General features: G+C 35.7%; 1 protein-coding gene across 1 annotated transcript in view; it reads right to left on the bottom strand.

The window, feature by feature from the left end:
* KCNH7 (potassium voltage-gated channel subfamily H member 7) overlaps positions 1-15,248 on the bottom strand; it is a 472,286-nt gene extending 457,038 nt beyond the window's left edge. Inside the window, exons 1-2 of the mRNA XM_069472001.1 lie at positions 14,924-15,248; positions 12,996-13,226 (exon numbers count right to left, since the gene is read on the bottom strand). Of these exons, the coding sequence (XP_069328102.1) occupies positions 12,996-13,226; positions 14,924-14,999 (307 nt within the window). The 5' untranslated portion in view covers positions 15,000-15,248. The remainder of the gene's footprint in view (positions 1-12,995; positions 13,227-14,923) is intronic.
* Positions 15,249-21,970: the final 6,722 nt, after the last annotated feature.

Genomic DNA, 21,970 nt, shown 5'->3' with positions numbered 1-21,970 from the left:
CCCGGATAGAGGTGGAGCCCATTCTACTAAGTGAAGCACCACAAGAATGGAAAAACAAGCACCACACGTATTCACCATCAAATTGGTATTAACTGATCAACACTTATGTGCACATATAGTAGTAACATTCATGGGTGTCGGGCAGTTGGTGGGAAGGGGATGGGTATATCCACATAATGGGTGTGGTGCACACTGTCTGGCGGATGCATGCTTGAAGCTCTGACTTGGGTGGGTCAAAAGCAATATATGTAATTTAAACATTTGTACCTCCATAAGATGCTGAAGTAAAAATAAGAAAAACAATTAAAATTATAAAATCTAACTAAAATCTCTAAGTCTTTTCTTCTGGAAAAAAATATTTAAATGTTACCAGTGATTTTTCAATTGCCATATAAGAAGTACCTATGAAAATATTTTTGTCTGTTTTTCTATACTTGAGATTGTTGTAGCTCTACAAACATGTAATTTTCTAATATTGAAGAAAAATCAAGAATGATACCATAAAACTCTTATGCATTCCTCACATTTCCAAAAAATGTAGATTGATAACCAAAAGTAATAACAGCTCTTTGAAATAAATTATTCTTCAGAAGGAAATTCATCATGAAGTTATTGGCATGTAAAGGAGCCAGTAATTATGACAAAATGTTGTGTAACTCACACTATGCACACATTGCTATGAATATATTTAAAATAATGAGTGTTGGTGGGTATGAAATTTCAGTAGGACACCTTCTGTTCACTCTAGAAACATGAACTGCAAAGAAACAAGTCCTGCAATTTTAGAATGAGAAGTGAATAGATGCTGGCTAATAAGACAGTTGAGGTTGTGTATCATTAGTGGTATTTTTGTGTAGTCCTTCATTTGTGAACAAATTCTGAGAACAGCAATCTGGGAATCCATAAATCCTACTGAGCTTTGGTTAAGTGACATTCATTATAAAGAACACCTGGAGGGAAAACCGGAGAATTGAGTCACAGCTAGAAAGATCAGATTACCTGAGCTCTGCATGTCTTGGTTAAGTAAGGCAGCCTGGGAAGAGAATGATCTTTTCCCTGCAGTTGTTTCAATAGTATTATATGGGGATAAAGTTAGCAGTTTAGCTAATACTGTGTTACTTTTCTTTTGTTTCTATATTTCCTCACATGTAATATTGAGCATTTTATGCTATTTATGTTGTGTAGGTGAATTTTACTTTTGTTACATGACATCCTAGTAGAATGTTTATTTATAATAATTTTGCTACCTTTCATGGTCATCACTTTGCATCTGAGCAAAACCATTAAAATTTATATATTCAGATGAAAACTAATAAAAACTCATCCCTAATCATGATTTTCATCATAGTTTATATATGTAATAAGAAATATTAAAAATAATTTAAAATCCAACTTATTCCATACAAAAAGGAGAAAAAGTTCAAGCAATGCTTCAACATTTAAATAGTGAGTTATTTAAATAGTGAGTTATTTAAATAGTGAGTAATTTTTATGAATTTCTCCACTGGGGGCTTGGAAAACTGCCACCAAATTACTGAAATGAAAATGTGAATGTGAACAGCAGTTTTTGGAAGAGTGACCCTGGTGAGGTATCCTTCCAGGACCATCAGCTATTCAAGATTCTCCTCATCCCCTAGGTTTGGAAATACTCAGCATTAGTTTTTGTAATTAGTAAAATAAATTGCCTCAAATATTTTCTACAGGTGTTTTTTAATAAAGATTTTGGGTTAAATTTGGTGATCAGAAAATAAGGTACTATTCTTATTGGGTCAATAAATATTTAAAAGAATGCCAAATTTTATTATACATTTGAAGTGTGCAAGTACATTGTCTTTTGGAGTATAATTGACTTGGGGTATCAAAAGCTTTTTAAGATACACATACTATTTTATCCAGTAATTATACTTCTGGGAGTATATACCAAGGAAAAAAATAGTACAGGTGGTCAAGTTGGATGGACAGATTCTTGGTGTGTTTTTAGAATTGTTAAAAGTTGGAAACAATAAAGTGTTCAATAAGAAGATATTGGTTATATTCTATAGATATTAATATAATTTATGTGCTGTCCATGTAAAATATCATGTAGTCATTAAAACATATGCTTGTTCAGGATAAATTTCTAAGTGAGGAAAATAAGCTACAGTTTGGTATATATAGTACTGGCCTGCTGTTATTAAAAAAAAAAAAAGTCTGCATTCTTGCACGCATGCACACATGAGTGTGATTGTGTAGAAAAATTATAGATGGAATGCATGCCATCATTTGAACAGTGGATATCTCTTAGTTTAAGATTATAGGTATTTTCTTTTCTATCTGCTTTCTGTATTTTCTAATTTTTCAATAGTGCAGTTGAATCTCTTTGACAGAGACAGAGGGAAAGAGAGATACGAAGTCCTTGCTGAGGTGGTGAAATCCTGTATCAGCGTGTGACTGATGAAGTGTCTTCTGATACTGTACAGGCCAGGGTTTGGGAAATCCACAACCCAGGGTTTGGGAAAATGAATTAAGTGTGTTGGGAAACCAGTGTAAGTATGTGTGGAGGAAGACAGCAGAAAAAAATATCAGAATAATTGTGTGGTTTTATAACTATTTTATCATATCACATGTATCATATGTATTTTATTACATGTAACTGACTAAAGAGATCCTGGGAGGACTGGGATGGTTTGCAAACTTGCATGCATTTATAATATTAAAAGAACACATAGACAAATTCTTCCATTATTAAACCTGTGCACACCCCATCAGAATCAACTGACTATAGAGGCATCAGGGATCTATCTGGACTCTTCTGACCATTCACTTTTCTCCTTCCAGGCTAACTAAAAAGAGTGATTAGTGCTCATGTCTTTTTAGAAAGAGTTACAGGTTACTATTAGAATAAACTGCTTTATAATATATAAACTATATGGCAGCGAGCTATTTTTTCCTCAGTTAATAAACAATGTAAGTTGTTGGTTTTTATCACTCTCCTAGCTAGCAAAATGACTGGCACGAGATTTTGAATGAATGAATGAATGAGACTTCTCTAGACCCTGCCACCTGCCAGACATTTTCATCTGTAAATCAGCATATTACTGTTTTGTTTTTTTTTTTTTTTTTTTTGCTCTTCTGCCATTCCTTCTATTTTTTTAACAAGTGCTTTAATGTGTCCCTTCAAAATACTGAATGTTGAGTGGAAGAGACAGACAAAGAAACAAATTGCTATAACACAATTTCATAAATGTTCCAATAAAGACAAGGAAGAAAATGTTAGGAAGTGTGGAAAAGGTTATATGAGGGATTTAGAGTAGACCTTGAAAAGGAGCTGAGATTGAAGCTCTACAGAAATTTGCTTAAAAGTGCAAGAATATAGATGAAGGGTGCAGGGAGGGGACACAAAGGCTGTCCCAGGAAGAAGGAACCCAGTGGACAAAGGGAAGAGTCCTGAGAATGGGGGCCTTTGGGAGGATCTCAGAGACACCAGACAGAAGGCATGTAGCAGGAACTGAATCTGACTTGGGCCCAAGATAAAATTGGAGATGTTTTAAACAAACCAGAGACTCTCCACGCAAGTAAATTTATTATATCCCTTTTAAATACTAGTGGTGAATTTTATGAATCATATAATCTTTCCAGGAAATAAAACTTTGTTGTGGGAAGGAGAGAGGAAGAGGACACTATACAATTCCCTGCTAGTGAATCACACTACTGTAAACATTTTCTTCCTTACTTTCTGGGTAAAAACTAAATAATTAGTAGCTGAGGGGCCCTTAACGAAAAATGTCCCCAAATCTAACTTAACCATAAGCTTTATAGTACAAAACTGGGGCACTTTAAAGAGTAAAAGAGAGTATCACTAATAATTATATAGATTACAGGCATATACTAACTATCCTTTACTAAAATCTAACACCTTGCTTGATATTCATTTTGATTAATAAAGTATTGTTTAAAATTAAAAATATGTAGGGTAAATCTTGCTACATTCACCTTTTGATGTGAATTAAAATAATCAGACTTAGACCTTGTATAATTAATAGAATCTACAATTAAGAACTAGAATTAGCACATATAGAATGGAGAAAGTAAGATTTAAAAGGCGTATCATTTGGAGGCAACATAGTAGAGTGGGTAAATATAGACAAATCTAGATTTAAACCTCACTAACACCTTGCTCTGTGATCATTAGTACTTTACATAACTTCTCAGAACCTCAATTTAACTAATCTGTAAAATGGGATAATATCTGCTCCCAAAGCTGACATGAAAATCAGATAAAGCAATTTATATAAAGAACCAGTCACTGAATTGGAACTCAACATTATTCCTTTGGGAGATGATTTATATTGAGTAGAGGGTTATTGTCCATGGACTACAACCAAGAGAATTAAAATCTGAAGAGCACATTCACTGAGTATAAACATCTGAATAAATGTATAGTTAAAAATCAACTGACTAATATTATTAAATAAAACATATGATATTTATAGGATGTTTTAGCAAAACCAAAAGAAATTTTAACTAATTTAGCTAAAAGTGGTACAGAAACTTAAAAGACATTCATATAACATACAATGTTGTATAGCTCTAACATTAATTATGTCAGATTGATATGATCTTATTAGCATGCAAATACCTTAAGATTGTGATTTAAATAGGTGATCTTTCTAACACACATAAGTTTTTATTTGGGTATCAATACCTTATTTAGTTTGTCCTAGATTTTGCATGTTATTTGTTCTTTGTTGCTTGTTATGAAACCACCACTAATTTTGTGTACTTTAATTTTTGTCATTACATCTATCATCTTTGGTCACTGATACAGATTTCACTGACTAAAATTAAGAAGGGTGTTTTGAGGCTAGAGGACAATGGGCTGCATGATGGGCAACAGACATTCTAAGTTGTCTTGAACCTGTACAGCTATCACATGTTTCTGAAAACCAGTATTTCAAACAATGGGGAAGAATTAATGTCCTATCAAAACAAGAATGAGAAATAAAAATACTCCTAATGATCCTAAGGGAAGAAGGAAACAAACAGAAACAGAGAAAGGAAACAAAACTTGAAGTAGTGAGAGTCCACCTGCTGTAACAAAGTATTCTAAATGGTCATCCTCCTAGAGAGAAAATACAGGTAAAAACCTGGTGGTTCAGGAAGCCTAGCACGTCCCACTTGGCGCAGTCTAATTTGAGATCCTTTTACAAACTGAGCTAACTAAGGGTAGAAACATACCCACAGTCCTGTCTCACTCCTCCCTTGAATCCCTGCCCACCAAGCACCAGTCACAGCTGTTTTTACCCGTTTTCTGAGTAAAAAGTAGTGTGAGACATTCTACAAAACAGTGAGAACCATGTAAAAGGCAAGTTTGCAAACAAGCAGACCTACTTGAACTGGGAAAAGGTCACAGGGCCAAGGGGCTGCCTCAGCCAGGATTTGAGCTGTCACAAAAAGAGTACTTTGCTTCTCTTAATCAGATATTTCACATAAAGGAGGAAGGAGAGCATCTTATGGAATGTTCAGTCCAAGCAATAGGAGCCGGTACCCTTGTTTTCTAATAACCCACCTGCGACAAGTGGGAATTTAACATTTTTAATTGTTCAGTAATAGGACACATTCCCTTACTAATGTAATTAATGTCTGAAGTCTGCCTGATTCTATTGCTTCTCGGTAGCTCAGTACTATTGCTAAATGCAGACCTCACAGAAAAGAGAGAGGAAACATTTGCTTGACAATTATAATAATTAATAATTACTATTTTTATTATTATGAATAAATTAACTTTATGATTTTAGATTTTACACTGTCATTATTGTGTAACCCTGAGGTCAAGCTTCAATGCTGATTAAGAATTTTCAAGAAAACACTAAGGGACAATACGATGCACCAGATAACAAATTCCAACACCATGTAACTTATGCAGTCAGTAGAGTAACTGTGTCAAACACAGCAACAAAATCGAGTTAGAAAAGAACAGAAGAGAACTTTGCTTTTGGCCATTACAAATTATTGGAGACACTGGTGAGTCATTTATGGGGCGATCAGTGAGTGACACTTGAGTAACTGGTTAATAATTCCTTGTTAGTAGCTTCTCTGTAATTCTTCATTAAGTATTTTTCTAGATATTTGTACAGTTATAGGTTATTATGATGATTTAATATCTTAGATTATTAAACAAAGAAATATGGCCATTTATAAAATTAAGGTAAAAATTGTTATTAAGAATATTATTAGAAGTGTTCTTAACAAAATTCAAAAAAACAAAACAGTACTATTTTGCTATTACTCACTTTTCCCCAGATCTCATGATCTTAATCTGTTTCTGGTTTCCTCAAATCTATGGCACCACTTCTCGTCTTCTCTTCATTCTTTAAGCGAATACCAATTATGCACCCATTTGGTACCAGGCACTCTTCCATGTATCGTGGACACAGAAATTAATGAGACTTGGTATTTTCTTTGCACTAGCTAAAAATAGATAAAATTAACTACAAAACATGTAATAATATTTGGCGCACTCCAGATGCTACCCTGTAATCCAGAACCAAGTGCTGTAGGGACAGAGAGGTGCAGACAGTGGGACATGAGGAAGGACTTCATAGAGAAGTTTTTGATCCATCTTTGGAAGGATCATGATGATTTCTTTGGGGTGAGAAGTTGAGGGAAGGGCATTCCATTCACAGAGTCTTTGAACTATTTATTATAGGCAAGGGAAAACTTTTAAAGGATAAACAGAGCCTTAGTAGAGTAAAAATTCATGGCTTCTTTGAGAAACTCTGAGCAGTCAAGTATGATTGGAACATAAGATTTGTAGGAGAAATGACGTTAGCAATTGAACTAACTGATTTTTGTTGAATACATTACAGGCAGGTAATCATATGAGACACAATGCTATGTGCTTTATTGTATGTAACACATTCAATCAGCCTAGCAAAGTAGATGTTATTTTCCAAATAGATACTATAAAAGGAAATTGAAACACCAAGAAGATGTACATTTGGGCAAGTTCACCCAGCTATTGTCATATCTGAGATTCCAGCTTGGTTCCTCTAAACATACCTGCTACAATTTGAATATATGTCCCCTGAAAAATTCATATGTTGGAACTTAAACTCCAAGGTGATAGTATTAAAAGGTGAGTCCTTTTGGGAAGTGATTGAGTCATGAATGCTCCACTCTCATGAATGGGATAAATATCCTTATAAAAGAGGTTTCAGAGTACTGCCTACCCCTTTTTGCCCTCCTACTCCTCCACAGGAGGACACAACAACAAGGTGCCATCCTGAAAGCAGAAAGCAAGTCTTCCCCAGACACTGAATCTCCTGGCACCTTGATCTTAGACTTCCCAGCCTCCAGAATCGTGGGAAATAAATTCCTATTGTTTATAAATTACTCAGTCTAAGGTATTTTATTATAGCAGCAGGAAGAGACTAAGATAATACCCTACTGGCAAACCCAAGTGAATTCAATTCTGAAGGCCACCCAATATCCTACAGAGGAGTCCAAAACTTTATTCTCACAGTTTTACAAGTGACAATAGGTTTTGAGCTGAGGTATGACATAGGTACATTAAGCATCTGTAAGGTAAAGTTGTTAGGCTCAGATTCCATGTATAAGCTATGTGAGATCTGGCAAATTACTCAGTCTCTCTGGTCTCAGTTTTCTTTTCATAAAATGGGGATAATAAGAATATATGTTTTATGAAATTATTGTACCCATTTTTAATACATAAAAGGTACTTATTATACAATGATTCTTGGCTCTACTAAGTCAGCAATGTAAGAGATTCATGTTTCAGAAATAGCTCTCTGATAGCACCGTGGAGAATGGACTGGAGAAGGAGTTGAAACTGGAGACTTCAATATTTCAGAAAAAGGATCCGGCAGACTTTAATCAGAGCACTTCAAAGGGGGTGCAGAAGTGGGGATAGGATTGAAAAATATTTCAGATGTAAAGATTGAAAGGATTTGGTGACCAATTGAGTTCAGGGAGGAGAGGAAGAGAGAAAAATAGAAAATGACACCAAACTTTCTAGTTTAGGTAGCCAGGTAAATGCTGATGCCTCAGTACTTCATACTCCAACTGCTACTTCCCTGTGACTCAACTATCCCAGGACTCTCCTGTCAGGCTGGCTGCCTGCAATGGATTCAGTGACTATTATAGCAAACAAACAAACAAACAAAAAACAAAAATAAAATCCCAAAAACCAAACAAAGTAGATGTTATTCTCCAAGTATATACCAGAAGGATGCCAGTAGAAGCAAATTCCTCCCACTAAGCCTATCCTATGATTATAGTCTTAAACTGACCTGTTCTCAAGCCCCTTGGATGTAAAAATAATTGGGAAGTCATCTCTCAAGCTGGCCGACAACATGGCTTCTTGTTGGCACCAGACGTGCATGGAGGTATGGTGTTGGTGGGTAGTGGAGAAAAAAAAACTGATAAATAGAGCTCATCCACAGTTTTAGGACATTTTGGGTTTACTTCAAACAATAAAGTTTTCAAATTGTGGGGAGGAATATTTCTTGAGAATGCTTATTTTCAATTAGAATTGATCAAATTTGAATTCTATATAATATCCAAAGTCCATGAGATGTTATAAAACTTAGGTATGTGGAAAAATGAATTTTCAGATTACTGTTGTTCTTAATACAATATCCTACTGAACAGAACATGAAAATGTATAAACAGAAAGATAAAATGAACACACAAGCAAATTCTAGACAAGATACTCCCTGGAAATCTTTCTTATTGCTTGAATTACATACACATAAAATATATTTCTGTCCTTGTCTAAAAAACTACCATCTGTACCTCTCTAGTACACAATCCAAGAATTAGGAACGCTGAATATTTTACATGTCATATAACATATAAAGCTATTATGAGACTTACGTTTTTACTATTAAAATTTTAACCAAACCGCATTGCTTCTTTAACAAGTTATTGTGTATACATGACAACAGGTGACAGGAAATACACATAAGCAAGTTTATTTTAAAGTTGGAGAACAGAGGAGTAGGAGTAATTAACACTAAATTTTGTAAGTTCCCTATATATGTAAAAGCTTCTTCTTTTCATAGTCCATATATTCTCTTTCTTTTAAAAACAATTTTATGAAAACATCTGAGGTTTAGAAGATAGAAACGTACATTAGTCACACTAACGTACAAATGTCCTGAAAGCAGCAATCAGGTTGTATCCTCCTTTGCATCTCTTCCTATTGTTTTTCTAGTGCCTAATACATCACATTAGAGAAAGGTGGCATTCAATATGCATCTTCACCTTTACTCCTAAAACACAGCCGTTTCTAGAAGGTCTTACTGCATAATTCTCAGACATGGTAGAGTCACTGTTATCAGACCAAGGCCTCTTTTGATTCAGTTGAATCAAACACTGCTTCTGAAACTTTGCACTGTCTGGATTAGGCAAGGACTTCCCTCAGCCCCCTCTCATCCTTCATTTCTTTAAAAGCAACAGGAAGATAAGAAAAATAGCCTTACACATTTCTAATTTGCTAACAAAACTGCCATTGTACTGAGTCTGAAAGCATGATGGCAAAAACACAGGAATGCTCTGACCTCTAAAAATAATACATTTTAAGTCCTGTTTTCCTACTAAAAAAAGACCTTTATTTCTCTTGGAGAAATTTACTTTGATTTTCCAAATCTTTAAAGTTGTTTGATAATTTAAGGTCAAAGTCATCTATCTAAATATGCCTGAAAGGGTTTAACACTTCAACTAGCTAGCTCCATTCCATGACGTACTCCAAACCAGATGAACAATAAACTTAGGGAAGGCCAACTAAACTGTTTTTTGGTTTTTTTTTTTTCTGTTTTCTTTCTATTTCCACCATCGAAAAACTATGAACCAGTTAATAACCGAATTGGTTTTGCTATGTCTCAACAAATTGCTAAAAAGGTGTTTTTAAAGTGAATGTATTATGCTATCAAAATATATGCCCATCCTTACATAAGCCTCAGCATAATTATAGTTTTGTATAATTAGAGTTTTATGTCAAAAGATTTACAGCTTTATCACCTCAAGCAATATTTCACAGCTGCCAAGAATGATTTATGCAATAATGACTTAAACTGTAAAATAGAATTCTCAAAGGAAGGGCTGTCAAATATTCCTACTGCAAATAACTAGTTTTTTAAAAATTAATATTCTGGTAAACAGCAAGTCTAGTTGCACCTAGCACAATCACATGAAGGAGCATGGTAGGAAGTGTTGCTTCCCAGGGGTGACCATGCAGCTCACCGTTCACTGCATCATTGTGAACTCATTGCACAGACCATGGGCTAAGACCGCTTATATAGCCTCTGGGCCACTATGGAGAACAAGCTTTCAGAAATAATACCTTGATAACATATTTGCTACTCCAGTATAAGCAAATGGAAAAAGTGGAAACAGAATATCTCAACTTTTTGTAAATTTGCTCTTTGTGCTTATTAGATCACTCTTATATTCCTGTGAAATGTCAAAAAAAGAATAAGTAAAGGAGGCACTTATTGTATCCAATTAAGAAATCAAGAAATTCTCAAAAGTAAATGAGCTCAATAATAAAGAATTAAGGAAACTTTGAGAAATGAACCTATAAAAATGTTGAGATTTTTCACCCTTCCTGCTTTTATACATGTAGACTGGCTGGTAGGTCTTTAAGAGGCAAGACTATTAAAGCTTTTGAACTTCATAAGCTCTGACTGATTTGCAGTTGCCATATGAATAAAACCAATGCCCTCTGAAGATTCCATTGAAGGTATCTGAACTAGCAGCAAAAACAAAGTTTATTACTGTCAAAGCAAACAAGTATGGCTGTGTCTTTACAGTCTAAAAAGGTCATTCAAACTTATTTTTTTTTTCCTTCAGAAAAAAGAAAAAGATTGGCCCATCACCTCATATTCCCCATGTAAATTAAAGCAAAATAGGCAGAGTTTGTTGTTAACTCTAAAGATACCCAAGTCTTTGATCACTCAAATCACTTCTGAAAATGAAGTTAGCAGAAACAATATTGTCACCAAAGGTTAATATTTCTATGCCTAAACAAGCTTGCAAACAAAGATTTTTTTTCTGAAAACAGGGGACTTTTGATTCATATCACCAAGCACATCACTCAGATAGAAAGATTTGCATTAGTCAATGTACAACATCTATTTTAGCTACAGAAAGTTTAACAATCACATTTGTGATTCCATATTAAATCGCTTTTTTAAGGTGTTTTGTGATCATTTTACACACTCATATTGTACAAGTTTCAAAACATCACCACTCTACTTGCAGTGTAATAGATAACAACTTCTATTTGAAAACACTCTGAAAAATATATTTAGTATCTAAGTAATTTAGGCAGTCCAAATTAAATTTATACTTAAATTCTCTAAGTTGAAAATAATCTGAAATGTTCTAGAAAACATAATGAACAAAGACAGACCAATATTTCCTGAAGTAACCATAATATAGACTGTGTTGACATTATAATAAATATTCAGATAAGAAAAAATGTCAGACATTCAAATTGTTCCAAAAGTCCAGATTGTTGGCATCAGATACACAAAAGAGATGAGCTGCATTTGGGTGTCAAGAGCCTCAGTCCAATAAATGTTTTCAAGAAAGCAGAGCAATTAGGCTATTTCTAGCATGCCAACACTACTGATTGGAAAGTGAGGGAAAAATAGGAAGAACTTTAAAAACAATCTCTGTGCTGTTTGATAATCATACAATTTCTTTCATTCCAGATTAATACTAAATTATACAAACCTGTTTCTCCAGTAATGCTTTGTTGTGCATACTCACTCAAGTTCCATGTTAAGGAAAATCCAGTAATTATGAACTGTACATTTTTATCATGAAACATTTAATTATAAGACAATAAGAGTAAGAGTTAAACCTTTTCTCTGCTGTTTTTTTCCTCTGTAGTTTACCAAATGATGAGTCATTATATTATATAGGCTGTAACACATCACACATTTTACCAAAAACTTAAGGGTTTTCTAAAATTCTGAACAGGTAGTTCTCTGCCTCACTAATTTCTGTTAATGGAATAAAAAGTAATACATGCTGATGTAATGTCAACAAAATTAATTATAACATGCATATTTTTAAAATAATTTCATCCTTATGTACTAAATTGTCAAATATTAAGTGCGCACATGTGAGAATGTATACACCTTAAAATAGGCATATCTGAGAATTCATACACATGGATTCATATACATATAGGTTGTATATTTAAGGCATGCATGCCCATTAAATGCATATTTTTTAGATAATTATCATAAGTCTATTATCCTAACAAGCTTAAAAGAAGAAGGTGTGCCCTTGAAGTTGAGTTATGACCTTACATTTAAGATGCCAGTTTTGTTACAGCTGTAAAAATGAATACTAATAACTCCATAGTATCATTGTTCCTTTTCTACATTTCTTATTTTAGGACAAATCTTGAACACATGAACAATCGTTGTTATCCGAACATACATAGTTTAACTGGACCAATTTTAGAAGTTCCTATTTATCACCCTTAATCTTGTATAAAAATGGGCAAAAGAAACAAGAGGTGTCGCCTGTCAAATAAAACTAAGGAGCCAAGAAACACCTATAATAGTTTTAGTTTCCAATATAAAGTTTTCAACAAGACTTTGTGTTTTCAATTTCAAGCAAATGAAACTCTGTATTTCTCTCCTAACAATCAACACAAGTAGTAAATTGTTAGTCTTTATATTATTCCGTAGAGAGGAGAGTGTGTAAGACTGACTTGTAGCATTTTGTCCTCTGTGACATTGAGTTACAGCACTTTTGAAGAGTTCAAAAAGAGAGCCCTTATTCGAAGAAGAAATTGCTTCTACTAGAACACAAATAAGAATGTCCATATTTCTTGGGTACTAAAAAACTAAAAGTAAAAGCATATTTCTAAAATTGAATATTTGGGGCTTCTCTGCATATGAACTTTCAATAATCAAAATTTCTTTTCAATCAAATCAAATATAAGGAATCCTAAAATAGATAAACTTTACCATTTTTGTGGTAGTAGGTGACCTCCACTTTCCTCTCCTCTGACCCCAGCAATGCCTGGGCAATTTGGGCAATATCATGTCTCTTGGTCTCAGGCCCATGGAGAAAGTCGCAGGTGCATGGCTTCTGCATGACATCTGGCCTGGAGAAACCAGTCATCTCACAGAACCCATCATTGCAATAGATGATGGCACAGTTCTGCACTCTGGCATTTGCAATGATAAATTTTTTATCTGTAATAAGAAGATAGTAAAGCATCTTTTAAAAAGCTTCCACAATATTCTCACTAACTCTGAAGCAATTTGTTGCATAAGAAGTATGAAATGTAGGTGCTTCCCCAAATTACTAATTGCTGTGGCTTTTACAAGAAAAAAAAAAACCACACACGCACACATACACCCACAAACTTTAAATGTGAGCTTAACGATCCTCAGTAATTTTAATGAAAAAGTATTGAGGAATCGCTCTTCAAATTGCAAGAATATAATTTCCCAAATAGTCTAGTTCTCAATCCCTGCAACTCTCAGGGGTCCTATCGGACACTCAGATAAGCAGCTGGCCCATTGATATTTCCAGAATGCTACTTAATTGTAAGGTAAATAATTTCAAAATGAAACAGTGAAACATCCTGTAGTTGTCAGATTTCTCACTTCAGCCTTGGCCCTTAGAATAAAACTTTCTCGAAGTAGTTATTATTCTTTGGCTGTTTTCTATCCCTCTAAGGCATATTACACACATCCTGTTAAAAAAAAAAAAAAAAGGCAACTAGCTTTTGCAATGAAACTGCTTCACATTTATTGGGAGATCAACAATGCAAAGGTTCACCTTTTCATAATATATATTTCCAAAAGAAAAAAATAGTTACACATACACACACAGTAAATATCATGTTAACACCTTTTCGTTTTTACTTTGGGAGAACCTTAAATTTTGTATAGGAGTAGGAATTTTAATACAAAGAGCTTATTAATTTTGATCACAGATCATATTTACTCCTTCCAGATAGAATATGAAGCAGGGTATACAAGTTTATTTTGTACACAAGGTACCAGATCCTCACATCACTAAATGCAGTGCTGAAGTAATGGCAAAATATATGACATAAATGTGTTAACACCCTTTTAGGAAAAGGTAAAATATTAATTACCAAGCATATGGCTTTAAATTAATATATTTATTTAACAACAATTCATTCCCCGTAGTTAGTCCACATTAGAACATTAAATTTCTCTGCATTCAGTGTTTGTGGGATTTACTTAATACACTTCAATTTTTACATTTCTAGATGGAAAATTTAAGGGATAATAAAGGGACAGAAATATTCCTTTGACTAACGAGCGATTTGCATTGGGAACCAGCACAGATGAGATACTCCATTCCCAAATTATCCTGCTTGGGATATATTTGCATTGATTCAATACAAAGTTTGGCTTCTATAAACTAACAGCGAGCAAGCATCTCTGTCATACCACAGCCCTGCAAGATAAACAAGGTAAAGTATAGTTTGCATAGCCATTTACATCGCTACTACCATTTACATTCTCTTGTTCGAGTAGTATGGTCTGCTCTGCTCCCGACTTTCAAAAAGTCTACAGTCAAACAGCCTCAAAATATAAACCCGTGTTATACTAGCACGTTCCCTTTAAGATAGTAGACTAGTAGGACATTAAGTAGCAAGGCAGATAATGGAGCAGTAGGAGAGGAGGATCAAATTGCCTCCTGTGATGGAGACCATAATCTAAAATGTAAATCAAGATTAATATCAGAGGGAGAACACTCCCGCTGCCATTGGAACCTCCCGGCTCGGTTTCACAGCGTCTTAACTTGACGGAGCCCGGAGTTGCCGGTCTCCTCAGCTCGTACGCGGCGGACGCCAAGCGCTCAGTCAAAGCAGAAAGCGAGCGAGAGAGAAAAGAACAAACGAACTTACTTTGCCCTTCAAATTTCCGTATGATGGTCCCCAAGAATGTATTTTGTGGTGCCACATGCCCCCTGCGCACAGGCATGTTGACCCCGGTCTTCTGAGGAGCGCTCCCCCGGAGCTCCGGAGTTCTCCCGGGATCTCTCCTCCGCTAGAGCCCAGGCCGGCGCGCGAGCCGCTCTTTGTGGCAGAGCATCCTCTTTTGAAACCAGAATTCTCTTCCCATTAGCACCACTTCTAGACGCCCGCTCTCCCCGCCGGAGTCCGATCCGTTCCCCTCACCTTCCGGAGGGGGCCTCGCACCGGACTGCCGCGGGTGAGCGGGTTTGGGGGTGGGGAGCGGGAAGGAGGCGGGGTGAGGGGAGGCGGCGGGGGAGGGAAGGCGGGAGGGAGCGGAGGGGGTGGGGTGGGAAGGGGGGCGGGGAGTCACAAGGGCAATCGATCTGTTTCTCTTCTCCCGAACAGCGCCAATTTCCCAGCGCAAATGGGCTTAACCTGGCGGTTGCCCAGAACCGCGAGGACGGCTGAGGGGGGGATGGAAGACTTCTGCGGCTTTTGCAGGAAGGGGAGAAAGAAAAGGAGGCTGGGGGGGGGGGGGGTTGACGTTTCTATCCCCGCCCTATCCCCCTACACACACACACACACACACACACACTCACTCACACACACACACGCAAGCACACACACTCCCTTTATCCCGAGAGCTTGGGCGCCGCCACAGCTCGGATTACTCAAGCGTGCTTTAGCGGAAGCCAGCCAAGAAATCTCCAAAACTCAGTGACAAACAGCTACTCTGGGAAAATGATCTCCATGGCCACCAGCCACAGGGCTCCATCCCTGAGCTCCTCACGCCGCAGTAGCTAAAGCACCCTCAGCTGCAAAGAAAAGACAGGTGGGAAACACTCCCTTCCACGAGGAATATTTGTGAGCTCTGTTGGCGCTCAGGAGGTTGAAGATCGAGGACGAGCCACTTAAGGGTGTAGGTTTGGCCTCAGAGCGCAGCTTGGATCCCTGGGCTCAGCGAGGGCGGGCGCTGAAGCCCGAACTGAACTGGCACGCGGGTCCCTGCCCAGCGCCCAGGCGCGCCGGGGAAGAGCGAAGCTGCCCGCGCCGCCGAGCATGCCCAGATTCACTGCTCGAGCCCCTGGGGGGGTTGCAGTGGTTGGGGGGCGATTGGGTCTCCAGGTGCTGGAGGCTGCGAGAAAAATATGAGAAAGCCAAAGATGAGAAGGCCAAAGACTGTGCGAGTGACTGGTACAAAACAAGGAAAGAGTTTGAAATGGGCGAGGCCGGGCGCCAGGGGGAAGGAACAAAAGGTGGGTGGAGCTAAGAGTTACCAGCCTTGGTGTGACCTCCCATGCCACCCATTCCTGAACGCACTGGCCGCATCATTCTGCTCTCCTTTACCATTTATAGCAAATCATCTTGTTTAGGGTAGGGAAGGGTTCAAGGGTCCTCTTCGTTTTTGTTTCTCAGAGGCTGCCAACGTGGGAATCCCAGGATATACATAGACTTCTGTCCAAATAGTCTTCCTGGAGACTTAGGAAAACAAATGTAACAAGCCATGCCAGGAAAGCGTGTTTTCAAAGTTGTTTTTCTAGTTTTTCTTGCTTCCTTTCCTTTATGTCATCTCCCCTTTTACCTAATAGCCCCTCTCCACGCCTCTTTCTCTAAATGGAATTTGCCACCACTTCATCTTACAAAAGGGACAAATCTCTCCTTTCCAGCTGGCAATAAAGGTCCAGAAACTCCTATCAAAACATGTCATTGCGTGATATAGTTTGGAGGTTCTTGCAGCCCTGTAGCCTGCTTTGCTTGTGCCTTGAGTCAGCAGGGTTCATATTCTCTCAGTTACAGTCTCAAATATGAAGTGAAATAATGAGGATGGAACTGAGAAGGGGTGAGAAGCAGGATTAGTTTAGGAATGTAAATCATGTGGGTTATAATAAATAGTAAGGAAATAAACATAGAACTTTTATTTTCTGTTCCAAAAACTGCAAACAAACAAACCAAAAAATCCAAACAAAAGCAAGAACCTAAGCAATTCTTACTCTTTGATATCAGAGTAATGAAAATGAATCAAACGGAAGACGTTGCCTAGGAATGTTGAATTTTTACGGTCAATTAGCTTTACTTTAAAAAGAAGCAACCTATGACAACGCCTAGGCAGTTATGGTAGCTTGAGCTTTCCTGAATCTGTACTGTTGCCTCTGTCAGAATATAAAAAGGCACAATTCTCCAATGTACGGCTTAATTTTCTCCTTTTTTTTTTTTTTTTTTTTATAAGTAGATCATTCTGTCATTCTGTTCGCTAGCTGCAGCTTGGCTTGCAAGACGACAGAGTTCCTCTCCCAGGTGCTGAACGTGTGGAGCTATCCATGGTTCTGACTCAGACTGCCGTTAGCGACTGCTCTCTGCCTGTAACCAACCACAGACAATAGAACTGCAAACTCACACAAATGGTCCTAATACGTCCACATACACGACTCTTCTCCACAGAATACATACAGAAACACAGAATGCTACTTGCACCCTATTTCCAAAACACTTTTCTTCTTAACGAAACTCAAGTTCACCTTTCTCCCCAAGTGCATCAAAAACTCCAGAGAAAACTGAACAAACTGCATATTACGTGGTTTTAATTAAGGTTTCATGTATAAAGTTTCATTGTGATTAAGATTTCACAGCATAATAATACAACAGTAAGTTATGGCAGGGTCATATGGCTAATACTTCTTAAAAAAATCACATATAAACAGTGAATGAATATTGCCTTAAGGTAATAGGCATTTCTGAGTACAGCTTGAAACACAAAGTTTATCTATCTCATGGCAAGATGTATTGATATCCAGAAGGGAACTGTGCCTAATGTCTCTATGAGTCTGATACCAACTTTCACACACTATTGAGTCTGGAAACCCTTGAATTCCACTTTCCTTCTTCAAGAGGAAAAGTGGCTTCTTGCTCCCTGAAGTATTCCCTCTTTCTCTACAACTTTCAGAGTGGTCTCTGTTTGTTTGGGTTGGTTAATTAAACATATGATGGCTAAAATTTCATTATCTGTGTTACATATGAGTAAGCTCTGTGGGCTTCACATTTTTTCCAACTTCATTTAGCTCTAAGATTAGTTCTATTAAGGATTCAGTGTAAAATCACAGAACATTTTATAACCTATGTATTGTAATTGATTGATCTGAGCAGAAGATTAAAGGCATCCTGTTTCTAAATTACCCCAGTAATCGTGTTCATGCATTATACATTGGAACAGTGGAGACAAGTACATTAATCTATATTCAGCCAATAATAGAATCAAACCAGAGGATTGTAATGATGGCTGCTTGCTGGCTGGAAAATTATACTTCTCCCTATCCCCACCCTCTACAAAAGCTAACTTGATCTTTTGTGTCGAGACCAGGTTTAATAAGTTGTTAGTATTTTAGAAAGTTTTTGGAAGTCCAAATATTGATGAAGCCCATAAGTTCAACTGTTGAAATCGTATCTAGTGTTTAGGTTAATACTCAATACAATCTACTTATGGGCAAGAATACAGAATAGATTCATATATTCTTAAAATTACCCAATTATACATATTACCTGAAATTAAGTTATTTAGTATTTACATATGTAAAATCTTTTAAACAATATCTACCACATAATAAATGACCAATGAATTGTTTTACACACATATAATGCTGCATACAAGCTCACAGAATTAATGGAACCTTGCTTAAGAAACCCACATTAGACATCATTCAAGCATCATATATTATTGTTAGAATCTTTAAGAAAACAGTAGCAACCATCATTATGAGATATTTAAGTGGCATTCATATATTGACAGAGAATAGAAACTTTAGAAGATAAAATAAAGAATGTGTGTTGTTTCACATTTTTTAAATAATGTGGAATATATATCAATAAAATTAATGTAAGGTTTTTCTCAGTTAAGCAAAACTAGCTTAATGATCTGATGACCACAATGCAGCAATTTAATGGCTATTTTAATGTAGTCTTCTATGGGGATCCTGGGTATTATCCTACTAACTGGGTCACATTTAACTGAAGAAACATCTGACTACACAGTTACAAGTTAGGCAAATTCTGGCTTGTATTATCATATGTAGCTCTAGAATCTCACAAGAGGCAGAAATTTTGAGGTCATCTATTAAAACAACAGTATTTCTGTGCAGCATGGAATAGTGGAAAGTGTAGGGAAGAAACTGTGTTCTAACCTGAAATTTCCATCTGTAGAAGAAAATAATGAAAATAGTTAAGCTATGTTGTTCATAGCTTTATTTCCAAAATAAATATAACAATCCCCAACTTTAGGTTTTGTGTGAAGAATAAGTAGGAAAAAGAATATATAGTGCTTAGCACAAAATCTTATATATGCTGAGTATTTAAATAACACCTGTCTTATAAGTACTCTAAATTTTAAAAATCAGTAAATTAATAATATTAACATTAACATCTATGATTTAACTAATTTAAATTAAGGTTATGCTAATGGTGTGTGAGGGTGTGTGTGTGTGTCATGAAAAGTAAGGTATAGAATGGAATAGGTGAATCATGCTAAACCAAGTGATTTGTAATAATACCAGTGGCTGCTTCTAATATGTTAACATAAATATATCTCACTAGAAAATTAAATATTCATTCAGAAAATTTAGACACCTTTCTCATAATATACTTGATATGTCAGTTTTAATACAATGGTTATTATTCACTTCACCTCAGATACCTTGGTGATAACATACTGCACATGTAAATTTTTGTCCAAGTAGTTAATATTTAGTTCATCTTAGTGATAATATGTGAATCTTACTAAAAGAATAAAGTCTTCTCTGTGAGAAATTAGGTATTGGCAGTCCTTTCCCTAAAATATGCCTATTCCTGTAGAAAATAATCTGTTCATATGTGTATTGTTAATATATTCATTATTGACATATGAGATAGCTGGTGACCTAACTAACCTAAATTATCCTAATTTATGAAAAAAATACACCTATAAATTTAAGTTTGTTAAAATAAAAAATTATACAGATATTCTAGGTAAAAAAACTGATAGAATGCATTGGTAAGACTATTTCACAAGGTGATTTATTTACTAAATTTAATAAGTCATTTAGCACATTGGTCAAAATAAACAAATGGTTAAATATAGCTTTTTTGAAAGTTAAGAGAATATATGGAACTTTAGTATCAGTACATCTTAAACTTGTTTTAGTTGGCATATCTACTCGTAATTATCCAAATTTATTACTTTGTTTTATTCATTAAATACAACTTTGTTGTTACATCAACTTTGTTGATATTCACACTTTGTAGATATATATATGTATATATATATATATATATTCTAGAGTTATACTAAACTGTATTTTTCATTTCTGAAATTACTTTAGTAATTTTTAAAAATGTGATCATTAAATTATTTCTACTTGATGACAGGTTTTATTCTATTACAGGAAGTCTATATTTAGTATTTAAGCAAATCTATAAACAAGGAATCAGGTTTTACCCAAACTTAAATAATATGAAAGACAAAATTTGGGCTTCCACATATGTTCATAATAAAGTAATGGGATCAAGGTTTAACTTCTCACTTTTAACAATTGTGTGATTGGACAAAATATAGAAAACAATGGTGCTCAGACACTGAATTGCCTTGTTTTGTTATTATTTCATGAGTGTTGCCAAATTATATTGTTACTAACATAGATTACTAGAGTAGCAGCATACTATTTCCTGAAAAAGGGGTAAAAACAAGATGTACCCTAGGATCGCCCCAGATTACTGGCTAAAAAAGAACTTTTAAACCATAGTGCATTGAGTGAGAAACCAAACAGAGCACAATGGACTACATTAAGGAGATAAAATCCTGGAGAAGAGGAACCTGCACAGAAAGAGAGGTCCAGATAGCTTCACAGGGGTCAGCTCAAGTCTGTCTCACTATTGATTTGAGCAAGTGTATGAGGAAATCACCCAAGATCAGAAGAAACTAAGGAAAAGATTTGCCAGAACAATCAGCAAAGCTCATGCAAAACTGGAAATAGTTCCTATTCCCACCCTCTAGAGTGAAAAACCTACTAATACATAGAGCACTGGTTAGGGTCTTCAGAAACACATTGCATTAATAAAAGGGTGAAATCATACCTTAAGTAGAGGCTGCTCTACCAAGCTTAGAAACAAATCTCAAAAGCATTATACTGATATGCTAATTTTGTGGCAGAAAAAGGCCAACAATATATAAAGAAATGCCACAAATCAAGTGCTACATGACACATAATTAACAATGTTCAGCATTCAGCCAAACACTATCAGGCATACAAAAAGGCAGGAAAGCATAATCCATAACCATAAGAAAAATCAATCCATAGAAATAGTCCGCAAAGGACATAGATTATTTAGAACTAGCAGAAAGAGGCATTACAAAGTTACTATGAATATACTGCATATGTACAAAAAGGTAGAGGAAAACATAAATGTGATGACGAAAAAATAGAAGATTAAGAAAATCCAAATAAAACATGCAGATATGATAAATATAAAATCCAGAAAGAAAAAAAAATACACTGGATGAGATTAAGAGTCATGAGACACTACCAAAATCAATCAGTAAAATTGGGGACATAGCAATAGAAATTCTTCAAAACAAACCACAAGAGAAGACTGGTCAATAAAAGAAGAATAGCATTTTTGACCTGTAGGACAATATCAAGTGGTCTAACAAACATATAACTGGGTTTTCAGGGAAAAAGAGGAAATAATGCTAAATATTTTCTAAATATAATAAAATATTTGAATTCAGAGCTCCACCAAGTTGAAGAAAGCCCAAACAGAAGAAAAATAAAGAAAAATACACCAAGACACATCATAATCAAATTAATGATAACTTATAATCAATATAAAAATCGTTTTTTTTTTATTTCAGGATAACATGGGGGTGCAAACATTTTGGTTACATGCTATGACTTTGCCTCACCCAAGCCAGGATTAGAGGCATGCCCTTTCCCCCATACAATGCTCACCGCATCCATTAGTTGTGAGTTTACC

Source organism: Eulemur rufifrons, chromosome 1 (assembly GCF_041146395.1).
Source record: "Eulemur rufifrons isolate Redbay chromosome 1, OSU_ERuf_1, whole genome shotgun sequence".
Lineage (NCBI taxonomy): Eukaryota > Metazoa > Chordata > Mammalia > Primates > Lemuridae > Eulemur > Eulemur rufifrons.
This window is presented reverse-complemented; position numbering and strand designations above follow the sequence as displayed.